Raw genomic sequence first — 16,091 nt, 5'->3', positions numbered from 1 at the left:
AGGCTGAGGTGGCGACTCAACAAGGCGCGAGTCTGCCGAGTGCCGACGCTCCGGCTTGCGAATTAGCCGGGAGTTAAACGATTATTAGGTTTAAATATTCGCTGTGTAGAATAAAGTCCGGTGGCTTTTATTTACAAATAAAGAGGCGCCTCGGCCGCACTCAGGATAGTAGCGGGTCCCTTTTTGGCGGGAAAAGCCGGGCGGCGTTAGGCCCCGGGCCTGTCCGTCGAGGCTCCCCCGCCTCAATTTTCCTCAAGATACCCATCCGGGCAGGGGCAGCTCTGAGGGGGCCGCCCGGCGCCCGGTCTCCTCCTCCTCTTTCTCTGGTCGGAAAAAGCAACTGGTTCTGTGGAGTTCGTCCTTTTGGCGGCCGCGCGGCATTTTTTCCTCCCCGCGCCGCTTAGGAGGAGGCCTCGTTCTCTGAGGCGTGGAGCAGCAGGCCGGCGCTAGGCCCGCCCGCCTTGTGCTTCTTGAGCAGCTGCGTGATTTTCTCGTCGTCCGAATTGGGGTCCAGGGGCCGGTTGTAGTCGTCGTCCTCCTCCTCGTTCTCCGAGGCGCCTTTCAGCCGCTCCGTCTCCGAGTCCTGCTTCTTTTTGGCGGTCGCCATCTCGGCAGCGTGTTTCTTCCGCCACTTGGTCCGCCGGTTCTGGAACCAGACCTGGAAGGAGGAAAGAGAGAAAAGAAGGCCGGTGAAAAGGAGAACCAGAGGGCCTGCTGTCTGAACCCCCAGTTTTCGCTCGAGAGTTTCTGCCCGGCTCCCGGCTATCCCGTTCGGAGGAGTGAATCCGGATCGGCCACTTACTTCCTCTCCGATTCGCAAGGCCAGAAACCCACAAGAAGATGGGTTTCAAAGCTTTGGGAGGATTCGCACTCGGTGCTAAACGAGAGGAGCACTCGGGGGCATTTTCACATTGTCTAGACTAGACTAGCAATAGAATAGAATAAAAGGAAAGGAAAGGAAAGAAGGAAAGGAGAAAGGAAAGGATAGAGAATAGAATAGAATAGAATAGAATAGAATAGAATAGAATAGAATAGAATAAAAGGAAAGGAAAGGAAAGGAAAGGAAAGGAAAGGAAAGGAAAGGAAAGGAAAGGAAAGGAAAGGAAAGGAAAGGAAAGGAAAGGAAAGGAAAGGAAAGGAAAGGAAAGAAGGAAGAAAGAAGGAAAGGAAAGAATAGAGAATAGAATAGAATTCTTTATTGGCCAAGTGTGATTGGACACACAAGGAATTTGTCTTTGGTGCATATGCTCTCAGTATACATAAAAAGACAAGATACATTCATTAAGAATCATAAGGTACAACACGTAATGATAGTCATAGGGAAAAAGTCAATATAAGTCTTAAGGATACCAGCAACAAAGTTACAGTCATAAGTGGGAGGAGATGGGTGATAGGAACGATGAGAAGATTAAGAGTAGTGCAGACTTAGTAACTAGTTTGACAGTTTTGAGGGAATGATTTGTTTAGCAGAGTGATGGTGTTTGGGAAAAAACTGTCCTTGTGTCTAGTTGTTCTGGTGTGCAGTGCTCTATAGCGTCATTTTGAGGGTAGGAGTTGAAACAGTTTATGTCCAGGATGTGAGGGGTCTGTAGATATTTTCACAGCCCTCTTTTTGACTCCTGCAGTATACTCCTGCAGGTCCTCAATGGAAGGCATGTTGGTAGTAACTGTTCTAATTACTTCCAGAAGAAGCAGGATTTTCCCCCCAAACCTGGTAACTTTAAGATAAGTGGACTTTAACTCCCAGAAGCCCCCAGCCAGCATTTGGGGTGGGGTGGGGGGAATTTGGGGAGTTGAAGTCCACACATCTTTAAAGTTGCCAAGTTTGAAAACTCTTATTACAGACCATAATCTAGTTGCTTTTACCTTGATGTAAAAATCCCAGGCACCGATAATACACAATTATTTCTGGACTTTAATTCCCAGAAGCCCCCAGCCAGCATTTGAGGTGGGGGGAATTTTGGGAGTTGAAGTCCATGTATCTTATGGTAAAAGTTGCCAAGTTTGAAAAACTTTTATTCCAGACCATTATCTGTTTGCTTTTACCCTGATGTAAAAACCCCAGGCACTGATAATACACAATTTCTAGTTGAATATGATATGAGAAGCAGTTTGGTGTAGTGATTCAAGGTGCCAGGCTAGAAACAGAGAGATTTGTGAGTTCTAGTCCTGCCTTAGGCACAAAAGCAGCTGGGTGATCTTGGGCCAGTCTGTCTCTCTCTCAGGCCCAGGAAGAAGACAATGGCAAACCTTGCCAAAGAAATTGCAGGGACTTCTGACAGTTGCCAGTCGAGAATGGCTCTATAAAGGTGGGCTTGGAGAGATGGGAGAACACTGGAAAATTGCAGAGCTGTAGACTAGATAGTAAAGGAGGGGAAAAAAACCCCAAAGAAGTAACATCTCTATTGTTTATTTCCAGAAAACATGGATATTTCTTTGAAATTACCAAAGTGAAGCCCATTCTCTAAAGGAATTCCATATGCCTACACTTGGTTTAAAAGAAGGCTAGTATATAAAATTGATACGCACACCTTTCAAAGAAAAAGCCTGATTTTAGAAATTATTTTTATAGCATCGTGAATTTGTGTACATGTATTGAAAAGGGGGTCTTCATATCCTCCAGGAAGGCACCAGGTCTCAAATCAAATGTTTGCAGGACCGCAAATGTAGCACACGTTTGCACCTCTTAACATACCTCAACTTTTCCTGGAATCACATAGCTTATCCCAAGAACGTGATAACTCTGTGTTTTTCCAACTTGGCAACTTTTAAGATGTGTGGACTTCACCTCCCAGAATTCCCCAGCCATTTGCCAAGTTGAAAAACATTGCTGTAACTGCTTTGCAAGCAAATATGTACTGCATACTCCTCCAATTTGGACTGAGGGGACCCTGAAATTAGAATCTCCATAAACACACCCTGGAAAATGTCTTCTGTTTTGGATACACATACTGACTGTGTAGGACACATTAACGAAGGGGGACAACTGAAAGTCTGGGCCAATTCAAGGGTCTGGCATGCATGGCATAGGGCCAAGTTATCTTTGGGACTGCTTTCTTCTGTGGACATCTACCTATTCACAGGTAAGTAAACATGAGTTAATTCTACTTTGTTATAGGGCTCTATTAAGAGAATCTTGCAAGTCTGAAAGTACAAATCTCCCACCATCTCTTTACTTCCTTCAGTTGGATTCTTTCTAAGTTTCCCCCTCTGCTTATTTTGCAGCTCTGGGTTCCCCCTTCCTGCCTTTTTTCAGTATTTCTTCCCCTTATTTGCCAAGGTTATTCCCACATACTATTACAGGTCCAAACCATGTCTCCTCTCTAAAATGCAGTTATCTGTGGGGATCTAGGAACTGAGGCCTTTCCATAGCTGTGTCTGCTTTGTGAAACAGCCTCCCCTGAGATTCAGGGCGTCACTACCCATCTCACCTTCCAAGGTGTTCTGAAGATCTGACTTCTCTCTCAGGTATTATCAGTTCAGGAGGGCAGGAGAGCCCAGCATTTGTGGTTTTATGATGGTATTGTTATGATGCTTAGTGGTATAAGGTTTTTAATTTGGGATATTTTGCTATTCGTTTATATGCTGTTAGTCATCCAAGAGTTAATTTTATAAAACGTGGGCAGCCATACAAATCTTTTTTTAAAAAAATAAATAAAATTGGCCTGCAGTCAGGCAGCCTGTCTTCTTCCTTTGTGCTAATTTTGAAGAAGTTCTCATAGTCAAATCATTGTGAAGTAATTGTTTTTTTCTATTACTGTAATGGGAAAAAAAACTACTTTTAAATTATGTTGTCTGTTCCACAGTCCCAGCTTTCCTGCCCAGGCATAATAGATACAAGGTTCTCAAATAGAGCTATGAAGGGTAAATTAAATTTAATGGTGGTAGTTGGGTTTGATATATAGTATAAACTAGTTTTAGAACTAGATTCTAAAGCTGGTTATTTCAGAGTTAATGTCATTGAGATTGACAGAATTTGCTCCAAGCTGTAGGACTGGCAGTCCAAAAGGTTTGCTGTCCAAAAATGCAATTTACTGAAAAATTGTCATGGTGGTGATCAGAGGTGCCTGTAAAAAAAGTTAGTATGATGGCTACGATGGTTACAACTGAAGGTCATAAAAATAGAATGAGCTGCGATCACATTATTGTGGCCACCATTCTAGAGGGTGTTTTTTTAAAAAAAAACTATACCCAGCAGACAATTCTTAGTGTGATAGTACATTTTTTTAATGTTTCATGGAAATACAGGACAAAAAGACTCTTCACCCCCAACTGGCTTTATGATCCAGATCAACTTAACTGAAAAATGGACAGTCTAATCCCATCTTATTTCAGGTAGAGTGGAAATAATTCTGTAGTTAGCTGTGTGGTTGAATCCAGATTTAGCCAGGCTTAAAGTAAACCTATCAGAACCAATAATAAACCATTTCTACCTAATAATAAACCATTTCTACCTAAAATATCAATGATTCAATAAGTCTGCTTCTAAATATATATTATATTTATATAATATATAAATACTTCTAAATATGTACAAATTCAGTTTTAAGATCTGTTTGGCATCATTATTCTAGAGTTGTTTTGGAGCCATGGTTTTTTTTTTACACACACAAAAGAGAATGTCTTTTCTAAGACAGTGGTAGCTGCAACATCCTTTTTTTCACTACGCTCACATTTATAACAGGCTCATGATAGGTTTTTCTCCTACTACTGCTAAAAACTTAAACATAATCATTTCAAACATCCTCCCATGCAAAACTAGTGGAAAAGTATAAAAGGAAAATTTGCATTAACTTTCATTTTTCAGTGCATCTTGCACAATAGGGCTTATTATACTTTTGCCTTTTGCACTAAATTCCACTCTGCATTACTGCAGTAACTAGTGTTAGTTCCTATGGCAATATATATACTACTGTATATCACTAATATCCCCAGAGTGGTTATCCTGCATTTGACGCAATTTTAATTGTGTTTCTCCAATCCAGCAAAAAATTATTTCATCCATGAGCAAATACACTCCTGCATCTATTTTTCTCTCTCAATGTTATGTGAATGCCAATTTATGTCCTGGAAGGAACCAAGTGTCATGCCACATGCCTTCAGTGGCATCTATGTGATGATATCACATAACTGCCATCATGTTGGTGTCATTAAGGTTTACTGGCTGTACGGTGCCATTTCAATGGTCCAGTGATATGCTCATCTCCAATGTAATATACATTCTGATAACTTTTTAACTTTCTCTTGGGCCAATAAAAATAAAGTCAAGCCCAGAAGTGTTCATATGTTTCTTGACAATCATATGAAAGGAGTTTCCCCCCCTCCCTAACTTCCAGTGTAGTTTACAGCCTTGAGAACTTCTTGGTGGTCTTCCGTTCAAATATCACCCAGAAATAATTTGCGTAGTATTTTGAGATCAGTCTAGTTAATTAGACACTTGATTGTTTATATACAATTGTTTATATACAATCAAGTTGATGTCAACTCTTAGCAACCAGATAGATAGACTATCTCCAGGATGATCTATCCCAAGGACAGGTCTTCAGGCCTTCCAGGGTTGCACCATCATCCTGGAATTAAATCTATTCATTGATTAGATACTACTAAGCTCCAAAATCTCAGAGGTCCTATTAAAGCAATGGAGCTTGCTATTTCAAAGAAATGTGATTGAACACTATGATTTCCACTCTTTTAATGCCAACAGGTTGCTGTTAAATCAGTCCATCATATAGGATTATTTATATTCACCAAAATTATTTTTACACCCCCTATTTAATTGACTATTCTCATTGCTACAGTTCACAGCAGTGAATGTAGTAAGCCCATTATGCTCAAAAGAGCCTACTCCCAAGTAATTGGGTATATGAGTGCAATTAACCATTCATATTTGTCAGCCGGATTTCAATCATGCGAGTCTATCAACTATCAAAATGCAAATGAGCCATTAATAGGAGCGTGGCGGTAGAAGTTACTGTACTCTCACCACAAAGATTCACTTAAAACTAGCTGCATATAATTGCTCTTCCTATTAGCAACCCCTCTCAACCACTATTATCTTCTCTGAGAGCATCCTGACTACCATCACAAAGCTTTGGTGTAAGATTCCACTACTTAATTCACTCCGCAACCAAGAAAGCACATTTAGACATTGCGCCTGGAATCCATTCTCATTGTCTCTTCAAACCATGTCCTGCTCTTGAACCACCTCACATCATCACTAAGTAGTCACATCTGACTAGGTCAGATCTACCTGTAGCACAGTTAGCAAGGACAGCCTCCTCTGTGCCATCCTAAACATTCCCTTCTGTGTTCAGCGAGGCGGATGCTCAAGGAAAGGATGAATTACAAGGCTAAATTATCTCACACCCAACACGTAGGCAGAGTCTGGTTGTGATGCTAAGTATATTTGCTGAAGAAGAACTCTTTATTGAGCTGAAAGGACCTGTGTATTAGCAAAAGCACACAGAATAAAACTTTATTCTGGACTGAGCCGCATTTGCCTATTATATTCATTCCCTGCAACTTACTACCTCCCGTTTTCCCAAATGCCACCAAAACTTCAGACAGTTGAGACCATGCTGCCAAGCAGCTCTTTCCTGCACGAGTGTCTTTCAGATGGGTTCATTACAATGCCCACCATCCACACATAATAGGAGAAGGGCATGCCAACCCAGCTAAGAGAGAGCATTTGGTTGAGTAACACGGCTGTTGTAAAGATTGAGTAGTAGCTGAGCCTTGCCTTGCATGGAACCCAGCATTGAAAGCAGGCAGAAAAAGATGAAGCTGCCTTTCACCAATTCAATACTTTTCCCCATCTTTGTATCAGGACTTGGCTTCCCGGCATTTTATCCTCTTTTTAACAAGATTGTGTGAGTCAGTTTTTTATAATCCTGTGTAGACTGTTGCTAAAGGCCACAGTCCTTCGCTAGAAGGGAGTATTTGCAGCGAAAAGCCAAGTGTGGGAGAGGGCATGCTTCAAAATCAAAAAAAGCCCCAGGAAGTTAAAGTGAATCGTCCTTCTGCGCAGACACACACAAAAAGTTTTGCAATTATTAATCCCAATATAGTTATGGAAATTAAAGCAGCCCCACTGTGTGGAGAATGGCAACAATAGCAGCCCAAACGGACTCGATTAACTTTTTGCACAGACTGCTGGACTGGTTTCGCCTTTAGATTCCTTTTCTTTTTCTCCCTGCTACAACCTGTTATTTCTACCTTCTTCCTTTCTTCTTTCTCCCCTTCCTGCTCTCTTCCACGCCTCTGATTTGAGGTACCCCCCCCCCCTTTTTTTCTCCTTCCCGCTTTCCTTCCCTGATCTCTAGATGCATCTTCTTTCATTTATTCTTGCTTCCTCCTCACCTCTCAGTCAATTGAAAATGGAAACCTAGCGTTGGTTAAGTCAAAAGTGCCAGATGGCCGGAGGGGAGACTAGACAAGCAGAACGGGATGGAAACAAACAAGTTGCTACTCTCCTTTTTTTTTTCTCCACCCTTATGACTTCGAAATTAGATGAATACATTTGCACACCATAAAGTCAACCGGTTGCATTCATACTCCGTGCTAAATAAACCGTACACGCTTTGTTGCAATTGGGTTAAGTAATGGTTTAACGCAATGCACGGAGATAGCCCTTGTTTTTCATTTTGTGACAAACTGCATCCAAATAAATGTAACCGAGTCTAAATGCAACTTTTCGGGGCTGCTTGAAGCGAGAAGCGATGCTGTTTACTAGGGAGGAAACCCACTAGAAGGAAAAGCTATTTACTGTCAGTAAGAAACTCATAAAACTGGAGACTTGGGGCAGAAAACCATATAGATATAACGAGGCTTTGCTCCAAATAGACATATGTGCTGTGTTTTTTGCCTTTTATTTTTACACGTCCTTTTGGGGATTTAATTTGTTATTTCTTCATGTATTATTACAGGCCACTCAATATATTCTTATACCGTAGGACAAAGCTAAATACAGAAAATAGTATTTATTGTTGAAAGACAAAAACTTCCTATGGACAGTGGAGGAGGGCCAAATTTTATATATATATATAAATATATAATTTTAAAATTTTAAAATTACAACCAAATAAGAGCTGACTGCACTTCATTCCTGCTGACATCAAGGCCGCCTAAATGAGCTCTGCACCAAACTTTTTTGGAGCTTGAGTTTGAGATCAGATGGAAGGTATTGAACAAATGTCAAGACCAGACTAAAATTTCCTGCTCCGTGGTAAACCACCTTCACTACAGACGGGACTTACTCAGAGTAAACACAGTGCTAACAAAAAGTGTGGCATTTTCCGCTTGGTGGACTTAAGAAACAAAACACATATGAAACCTTCATTTCCCATTCTGGACCAGACGGTTTTGTTCAAACGTGGGGCAAATTAACATCTGATTCACAATGCACCCTTTAAAAAAAAAAATACCCCCACCTCCTCAAACACACTGCACTAAATGGTGAGGCATGTTGCTATCAGTGGAAAAAGCAGTCATTTATTCAAAGCCTTTCCCACATATTTACAGTGACAAATGAGGGTCTCTGGATAACTTTTGGAATAAAGTGACAATTTGTAAAAGGGAGGCTTTCCCTTCCCTCCCCCTCCCCCTCCCCTCCCTCCCACCTCATCCATTTGAATACCCAGAAAGAAACAGCTTGTAAAAAGATTCATTGGTTTCATGGATGGAAGGAAGGAAGGAGAAAGAAAGAAAGAAAGGGAAAGAGAGAGAGAAAGAAAAAAGATTTGCTATTCTTATAACATTCCCAGTTGCTCCATCAGACAAGATTTCATTTTCTGCTGAAATCAATTCAAGGAACTGAGCAACCACCAAATTAGATCGACCTCTATGCTTCATTTAGTTCTTTTCACCCAGAGAAAAGGTCCTTCTTGTTCAAACAGTTGCAAAGCTCTCCCGAGTTCCCACTTGCAAAACGAAAATACCCACAAGCAGAAGTACCCAGTCCAAACAGCCCCATTTACACTTTTATGCTCAGTACAATCCTATATGCTTCTACTAGAAAGATTGACTCAGTGACTGACTATCTGAAAAGTGAGTATATAATCAGAACTGATTTTTATCAAAACATCAAGAGTAGAAACAGATGAACTGGTCAGAGAGCTGGACTGGTTAAGCTTTATTTTCTATCCCTCAAATTTGGATCTATTTCCTACAGCTACCTAGAAGTTTTTTAAAAAATGATTCCTTCCAAATAAATGAAAAACTGAGTTAATTTGCAGCTTTCCAGTGTAAACCTTTGTTGGTCTGCTCAGAAATGGTTCCGTTGTAGGGAACACTTATATTCACATGAATATACAGGAGGGCAGCTATAACAGTCTATTTTTTATACAGACCTATAAAGGAATTATAAAACAGAGTGGGGGAAAGAGAATGATTACTTAGGTTTTGCTCCTTGCTGGGGTCAACGTAAGGTAAAGTTTAGTCCTGGAGATGCCCACCCAGAAACAAAATTTGTAATGAGTTTGATAAGATTTATTTCCACATATGGAAAGTACAACAGGAAATTTTCTTCCAAAAATGTCTGAATTTGTTAGGTATGCTACACAATTTGTGTGTGGGGGTGTGTGAGAGAGAGATATGCATGCCCATAATTGTACAGAAAAGTTGGCTTTAATTCTGCTTTTGTGAAATCCCAGCAGTATGAATGAACAATTGAAATAATCACAAACCTTGAAGTGCACTGAGATACAGAATATTTTCCCCCATTACTACACAGCGAAGGCAAGGGAAATAATGGTTTCCAAGGGCATCTTAAAACGGTTCTGTTTATCGTGACTTCAGCTTTAGAGAAGTAGAGGGTTCTTGCTCAACTACAACTGTAGGTGGATTTTAATCCACCAACCTTTTAGGCTTTACTAAATTCAATACATTTGTCTTCAGGGTGCATTTCTCAGGAGTTTCAGAGGAGGGTAAGAATGAACAAGTTTACACCAAAGAGTAACAGAGATGTCTCGGGGATTCTTAAGTCAGTGATGATTGGGGGGGGAGGGGAAGAGAAGAGTTAGGTCTTCAACGCAGGAACACATTGCCAAATACACTACTCTAACGCACAAGTTGGGCCTCGCAGCGTTGGCCTTGACTGTTCACAAGACAACCCTATCACAGCCTTCTTACAGAAGTGTGGGACCCCTTCAAAGGTTGGGAGATGGATGGGAGCATCTGCATAGAGAAGAGAGACCACCCAAGCGATGGCTGAGTGTTTGAAGGGATCGGATAGAGTGGATATTTTTCATTCCAGATTCACTACAAGAACCAGTTAAAACACAACCCCAAATTTTACTTAGGCTTCCCTGCCTTGTTCCAGTTCTGAGTCATCGACTTCAATGGGCCAGTAGAGAAAGAAAACGAATCCAGTCGAGGGAAGGCTGGGCAGAGGATTTAAAATAAAAGAATACCTGGCTAGATCTTCTCCACTTTTTTTAAAAGGCCTAGATTTTAGGATTGCCCTAGGTTTGTGTGTGGGTGCATAGGATTTGAGGGTCGCTCATTGACACCTGCTCCTGAATAGTTACCGCAAAATGCCAAACAATTCCTATTTACACAGCCAGGTACCCTTCTGGAACTTGCTTTTAGCCCTTGCGCTTTTTTAAAAGCTGCCCTAAGCTCCTAGCCTCTTTTACTTGATCATTAGGTTGAGTTTAACCCCCCCCCCGCCCCTACTAAATGCAAATTCAATCTTCGTTTTTAACCAGTCTTGCAGATCGGCTGTTTTTCAACATACTTCTCCGGCTTAGTTCATCAACACAGATCCATAAAGGTATTTTACCAGCGGTTCATTTTCACAACGCTTGAATCCTGCTGATTCAAACCTGGACAGAAGGAACGGTCAGGTATGTGTATGTGTGTGTGAGAGAGAGGGGGGGTGTTCGTGGGGGGCTGGGGCTGGGGCTGGGACGAAAATATTTATTTTTCTCATTAATTTCGAGACAGTTTGGGGAAGTGAGTTAGAAACAGGAAGAGCTGAATGTATATTTCTATCTATCTATCTATCTATCTATCTATCTATCTATCTATCTATCTATCTATCTATCTAATCTATCTATCTATCTAAATCGCTATTTTGCCTACGGTGTTTTGTACAAGAAATCCACGAACCGGACTTTAATTTTCTTTATCACAACTTAAGAGCGCGGTCCCCTTCGGTTTTTTGCCCAGGACTAGAGGACTAAAGGGCGCCCACTTCCCCCACGGTCTGTGAACGACCATAAGCCGCCTTGCCCGCCCCGAGCGAGCGAGCGAGCGAGAGAACGAACGTCTGAATCGGGACCGTCTCTCTCTCTCTCTTTTTTGCTTTGCCCGCACAAACCGCTCACCTTGACTTGACTCTCTGTCATTCCCAGCGAATAGGCGAGCCTCGCTCTCTCCGGCCCAGCTAAGTACTTGGTTTGCTCAAAAGTCTTTTCCAAAGCAAAGATCTGTTGGCCGGAAAACGTCGGCCTCGTGTGTTTCCTTTTGCCGTCTTTATCCAGTAAAATGGAGCCTTGATCTAAGGGAGGGGGAAAAAAGGGAAAGGGGGAAGATGCCACGTTAAGGGACCACAATATAAAGGTCGGAGATAGCGAGAGGTTCGCACAGAATCTTCAAAAGGGTAACAACAGCAAAAAAAATATGTATATATTCCGCCCAGCGCTGCGTTTTTGCTCAACGGGAAAGGGGAAATTTCAGCACTCGGAAATTGAAGCAACCGGCGCACACACACACACACACGAAAACGGAAGATATCCGGAACAGCTTTTCCGAGTAACAAGTTCGCAAGAATTGTTAGTTGGGGGGAAAAAAAGTACTACTAGAAACCTCCTTTTTTTGTATTTGGCATTCAGGGTTTGAGAAGTTTTTTTAGAAAAATATTACACGGCTAGATGAAGAAGATAAGGCAGTGAACGAAGGCAGGGAAGGAAGGAAGGAAGAAGAAAGGAAAGGAAGGGAAAGGAGGAAAGGAAAGAAAAGGAAAGGAAGGAAAGGAAAGGAAAGGAAAGGAAAGGAAAGGAAAGGAAAGGAAAGGAAAGGAAAGGAAAGGAAAGGAAAGGAAAAATGGTCTATCTATATTAAAGACCGGAGTTTTCCCTTAGAGGGAAAATGTGACTAAATAAAGAGCCAGACCCATTGCTTAAAATACTAACATTTGGCCCCTCAACTGAGACGGATGTCTACATTTCGGAAGTTCTTTCGCTTGAGGCAAAGAAGATATTGCAGTGGGGGTCTCCTCTTTTCCCCTTCCACTGCTTCCCCCCCACCACCACCACCACCAAAAAAAGAAAAGGATTTTAAAAAGGAAGCCAGAACAAAAGCGCCCCGGCGGTCGGCCTTCATAGCAAGCCACCGTAACCAAGTTCACTCAAGAATGTGAACCCCACGAATTTTCAAAGGAACCGGCTTCGGAGCGAGTTTCTCCCCCCCCCCCACGGAAGGGACGGGGCTGCCGGGTTCAGTGCGTCCCCCTCCCCACCTCCTGGATATGCTTTCGTGGGGGGGGTGGGGGGGTGGAAGAAGCGGCCTATAAACACCCCAGTAGCCAGAAAAGGACCAATTTCTTTTTTCTCCAAATGTTCGTGGAGAGTTTGGGACTTGGAGCCTCGCTCTTTAAAGGCCAGGGGAAAGAAGCGTTAAAACGACTCCGGGGAAGGGTTGGCCAAGAAGCCGCAGGAATCGAGGGAGGCAGCTCCGTTGCTAAACGAAGCATCAACCCCAGGCGCCCCGCTTTAAGAGGAAAGCAAGAGAGGGGAGCTACGAGGAGGGTTTGCTTGTTCTATCGGTTGCTTAGACTTTAAACGACCTCTGAAGGCAGCGGTTCTTTTGAAGTGCCTGGCCCCCCCAGTTGCTCTCACGTGTGAATGAGTGACTCCCAGGTTTTTTTATTCCGAGAGCGTTTTTTTTTTAATTTGATTTATATGCCGCCCTTCTCTGGAGACTCAGGGCGGCTTACAATGCGTTAAGCAATAGCCTTCATACTTTTGTATATTTATACAAAGTCATTTTATTGCCCCCACAAACTGGGTCCTCATTTAACCTACCTTAGAAAGGATGGAAGGCTGAGTCGACCTTGAGCCTGGTGAGATTCGAACTTGCAGTAATTGCAGACAGCTGGTGTTAATCACAATGCTTTTAGTCTGCTGAGCCACCAGGCCCTTTCTTTCTTATAAATCATATAAATTGAATTAATTAAATTAAATTAATTCTTTTCGCTCTTCTCCCCTGCAGAGTTGGGTGGGTGGGTGGGCACTGAGTAGGATTCAAAGCAGAGCCTGTTCCCCGCCTACTAGCATGGCTGGGACTACAACTACCATGATTCACCCCCCCAACCCTCCCTCCCCGCCTTCAAAATAACGCAACCCATCCGGAGAGGGCAGCAGGTCGAAGCCAGAAAGAGGGCAAAGGCTCTCGAGCGAATTGCCAGCCCTGGATTGTCGGCCTGGGCTCCCCCCAGACAAGCTCCGACTTTCAACTTGGAAAAAGGGCAAAGTAGCAGAGTGGCGGAGAGCGCCAAGCGGCTGCTGCCCTCCAGCGGTGGGGCAGGGAACTCCCATTAAGCTCCCCGCCAGCCCAGGGCTAGGAATTGTGGGAGTTGTGGCCCAAAGAAGCTGGAGGGCACCAGTCCTCTAACGGCAGGGGTCTCCAACCTTGGCAACTTTAAGCCTGGAGGGCTTCAGAATTCAACTCCCAGAATTCCCCAGCCAGCTTTGCTGGGAGTTGAAGTCCTCCAGGCTTAAAGTTGCCAGGCTGGGGGATTCTGGGAGTTGAAGTCCTCCAGGCTTAAAGTTGCCAAAATTGGAGGCCCCTACTTTACGGAGTTCGGAAAGGGAGGGGATGCAGGGGAGGGGTGGAGAATGAGACTCACGACCTCCCTATCCAACCCAGGTTCTCCGGCCCAGGGAAAGGATTTGGTAGGGAAGGCACAGCTGGGTGGAGGGGGCAGATGTGGAGTGGGATGGGCCCATTGTCCAAGGAGAGCAGCAAAGGTAGGACGGTGGGGTGGGGGGTGTAGTCTTCTTCCCTGCAGAATTGGGGGTAGCACAATCATGAATCCCGGGGTGGGTAGAAGGAACCGCCTTGGAGGTTAAAAAATAGGCAAGAGCCTTGGTGGCGCAGCGGACTAAAGTGCTGTTAAGTAGCACTTAGCTGCCAGCTGCCTGCAATTACTGCGAGTTCAAATATCTCAGCCTTCCATCCTTCTGAGGTAGGTAAAATGAGGACCCGGATTGTGGGGGCAATAAGCTGATTTTGAATAAACAAGAACACCGCTTAGGGGGGACCCAAAAAGCCCTACTAAGCAGGTATATACAAAAGTATGAAGGCTATTGCTTAACACATTGTAAGCCGCCCTGAGTCTCCGGAGGAAGGGCGGCATATAAATCGAACCAATAAATAAGCAAGCCCTGGTAGCGCAGCAGACTGATAGCATTGTGATTAATACCAGCTGTCTGCAATTACTGTAAGTTCGAATCTCACCAGGCTCAAGGTCGACTCAGCCTTCCATCTTTTCTAAGGTGGGTAAATTGAGGACCCAGTTTGTGGGGGCAATAAGCTGACTTTGTATAAAATATATAAAAGTATGACGGCTATTGCTTAACGCATTGTAAGCCGCCCTGAGTCTCCGGAGAAGGCATATATGATGATGATGATAATACTAATAATACTAATACTATACTACTACTACTACTACTACTACTACTACTACTACTACTACTACTACTACTACTAATAATAATAATAATAATAATAATAATAATAATAATAATAAATAAAAAGAACCGACCAAAAGGAGAGCCGGTTTAAAGCGGCTCAGCCTTCCTTTCCCGGAGCCCTCCGGGATGCCAGCCTCCCCAGCCAGGGTTTGAGGGCCAAGGCTTGGAGGGAAGGAGGCGGGGAGGCCAAAGGGGTCCCAAATGGAGTGGGGGGGGGGAGGGAGGAGGCGATACTTACGGGGCGAGCAGGCGAGGCGGGCGTCCCTCCAAGGGGGGCTCTGCATGACCCCCGGCCAGAAGATGGGCGTCCTGCCGGGCAACTCGGCCAAAGGCTTGGGGTACCTCCCCACGGCGGCCACGGCGGCTGCAGCGGCGCTGGGGCTGAAGTAGAGGCCCGGGGGCGGCGGGGGCGGCGGGCTGAGGCTGCTGAACCGGGGCAGGCCAGCCAGGAGCCCGGCGGCCGGCGAAGCGGAGGAGGAGGAAGAAGAGGAGGAGGAGGAAGAGGCGGAGGCGGCGGCCAGAAGCGGCATGGACGGCCGGCTCAAGATATCGTTGATGCCGTGCGGGGTGGCGGCCGAGTGCTGCTGCGGGGGCGACCCCAGCGCCGACAGAGCCCCCGCGCCGTGGGGCTTGAGACCGGTCGGCGAGCCCAGCGGAGGGGAAGGCGAGGCGGACGCCGAGGAAGAGGAGGAGGAGGAGGAAGACGACGACGAAGGAGCCGAGGAGAGGGAGGAAGGTCCGCTGGCTGCAGAGGCGGCCGGGGGAGGCAGCTGGTAGGCGGCGGCTGCTGCTGCTGCTGAGTAGAGCGGCGTCTTCATCTCGGCCATGCTGTGCAGGGCGGCCAGCGGCGGGCTGCTGAGCAGGAAGGCGCTCTGCCGGGGGGTGCCATCCATCGGCCCCACCGCCAGCATCCCCAGGACGGGAAGCCCAGGCAGGGCGGGCTTGGGGCTGGACCTGGGGGTGGAGTGGAGTGGAGGGGTCCCTCTTCGGAGAAGCCGCCGAGCCTTCTTGGGACGGCGTCTAGGCGCCAAGGGAGGTTTTCCCCCCTCTCCAAAAAAGGGCAGAGATGGCGGGAGGGGGGAGGGGGGGTATAGGAAAGTGGGGTGGGGGGGGAGTCAAGGGGGGGAGCGTGTTCTGCTGTGGTGGAAAGGGTGGGGGGTGGGGGGGAGGAAAGGGTGGGGGGGTGAACGACTGAGCTGCCCGGAGCAGAGAGAGAAAGAAAGTGAGAACGACTAAACTGGATTCAGGCCAGCATTAAAAGGGAAAGTTATCTGTCTGTCTGTCTGTCTCTCTCTCTCTCTCTAATCTATCTATATATCTGTCTCTCTCTCTCTCTCTCTCTCTCCTATCTATCTATCCCCTGTCCAAGCTTGGAGGGAATAAAAAAAAAAAGAG

The 16,091-nt window shown here is 45.0% G+C and overlaps 1 protein-coding gene across 1 annotated transcript; it reads right to left on the bottom strand.

The window, feature by feature from the left end:
• Nucleotides 1–400: 400 nt before the first annotated feature.
• NKX6-1 (NK6 homeobox 1) lies at nucleotides 401–15,607 on the bottom strand. Its single transcript, XM_070948808.1, has 3 exons — nucleotides 14,935–15,607; nucleotides 11,328–11,500; nucleotides 401–658 (listed from the first exon to the last, which is right to left on the bottom strand). The coding sequence occupies exons 1-3, from the start codon at nucleotides 15,605–15,607 to the stop codon at nucleotides 401–403; spliced, it is 1,104 nt and encodes a 367-aa protein (XP_070804909.1).
• Nucleotides 15,608–16,091: the final 484 nt, after the last annotated feature.

The sequence above is a fragment of the Pituophis catenifer genome, unplaced genomic scaffold, assembly GCF_029215685.1.
Source record: "Pituophis catenifer annectens isolate HBS135680 unplaced genomic scaffold, rPitCat1.0.hap2 SCAF_8, whole genome shotgun sequence".
NCBI lineage: Eukaryota > Metazoa > Chordata > Lepidosauria > Squamata > Colubridae > Pituophis > Pituophis catenifer.
This window is presented reverse-complemented; position numbering and strand designations above follow the sequence as displayed.

What these genes read in the sequence shown, in the direction of transcription:
- NKX6-1 (XM_070948808.1), bottom strand. Translation starts at nt 15,607, where the DNA reads ATGCTGGCGGTGGGGCCGATGGATGGCACCCCCCGGCAGAGCGCCTTC. An exon ending in CCGCCTCGCCTGCTCGCCCC is followed by an intron (nt 11,501 to 14,934) that starts GTAAGTATCGCC and finishes CCCCTCCCTTAG; the next exon opens with ATCAAGGCTCCATTTTACTG. An exon ending in TGACAGAGAGTCAAGTCAAG is followed by an intron (nt 659 to 11,327) that starts GTGAGCGGTTTG and finishes TCCTCCTTCCAG; the next exon opens with GTCTGGTTCCAGAACCGGCG.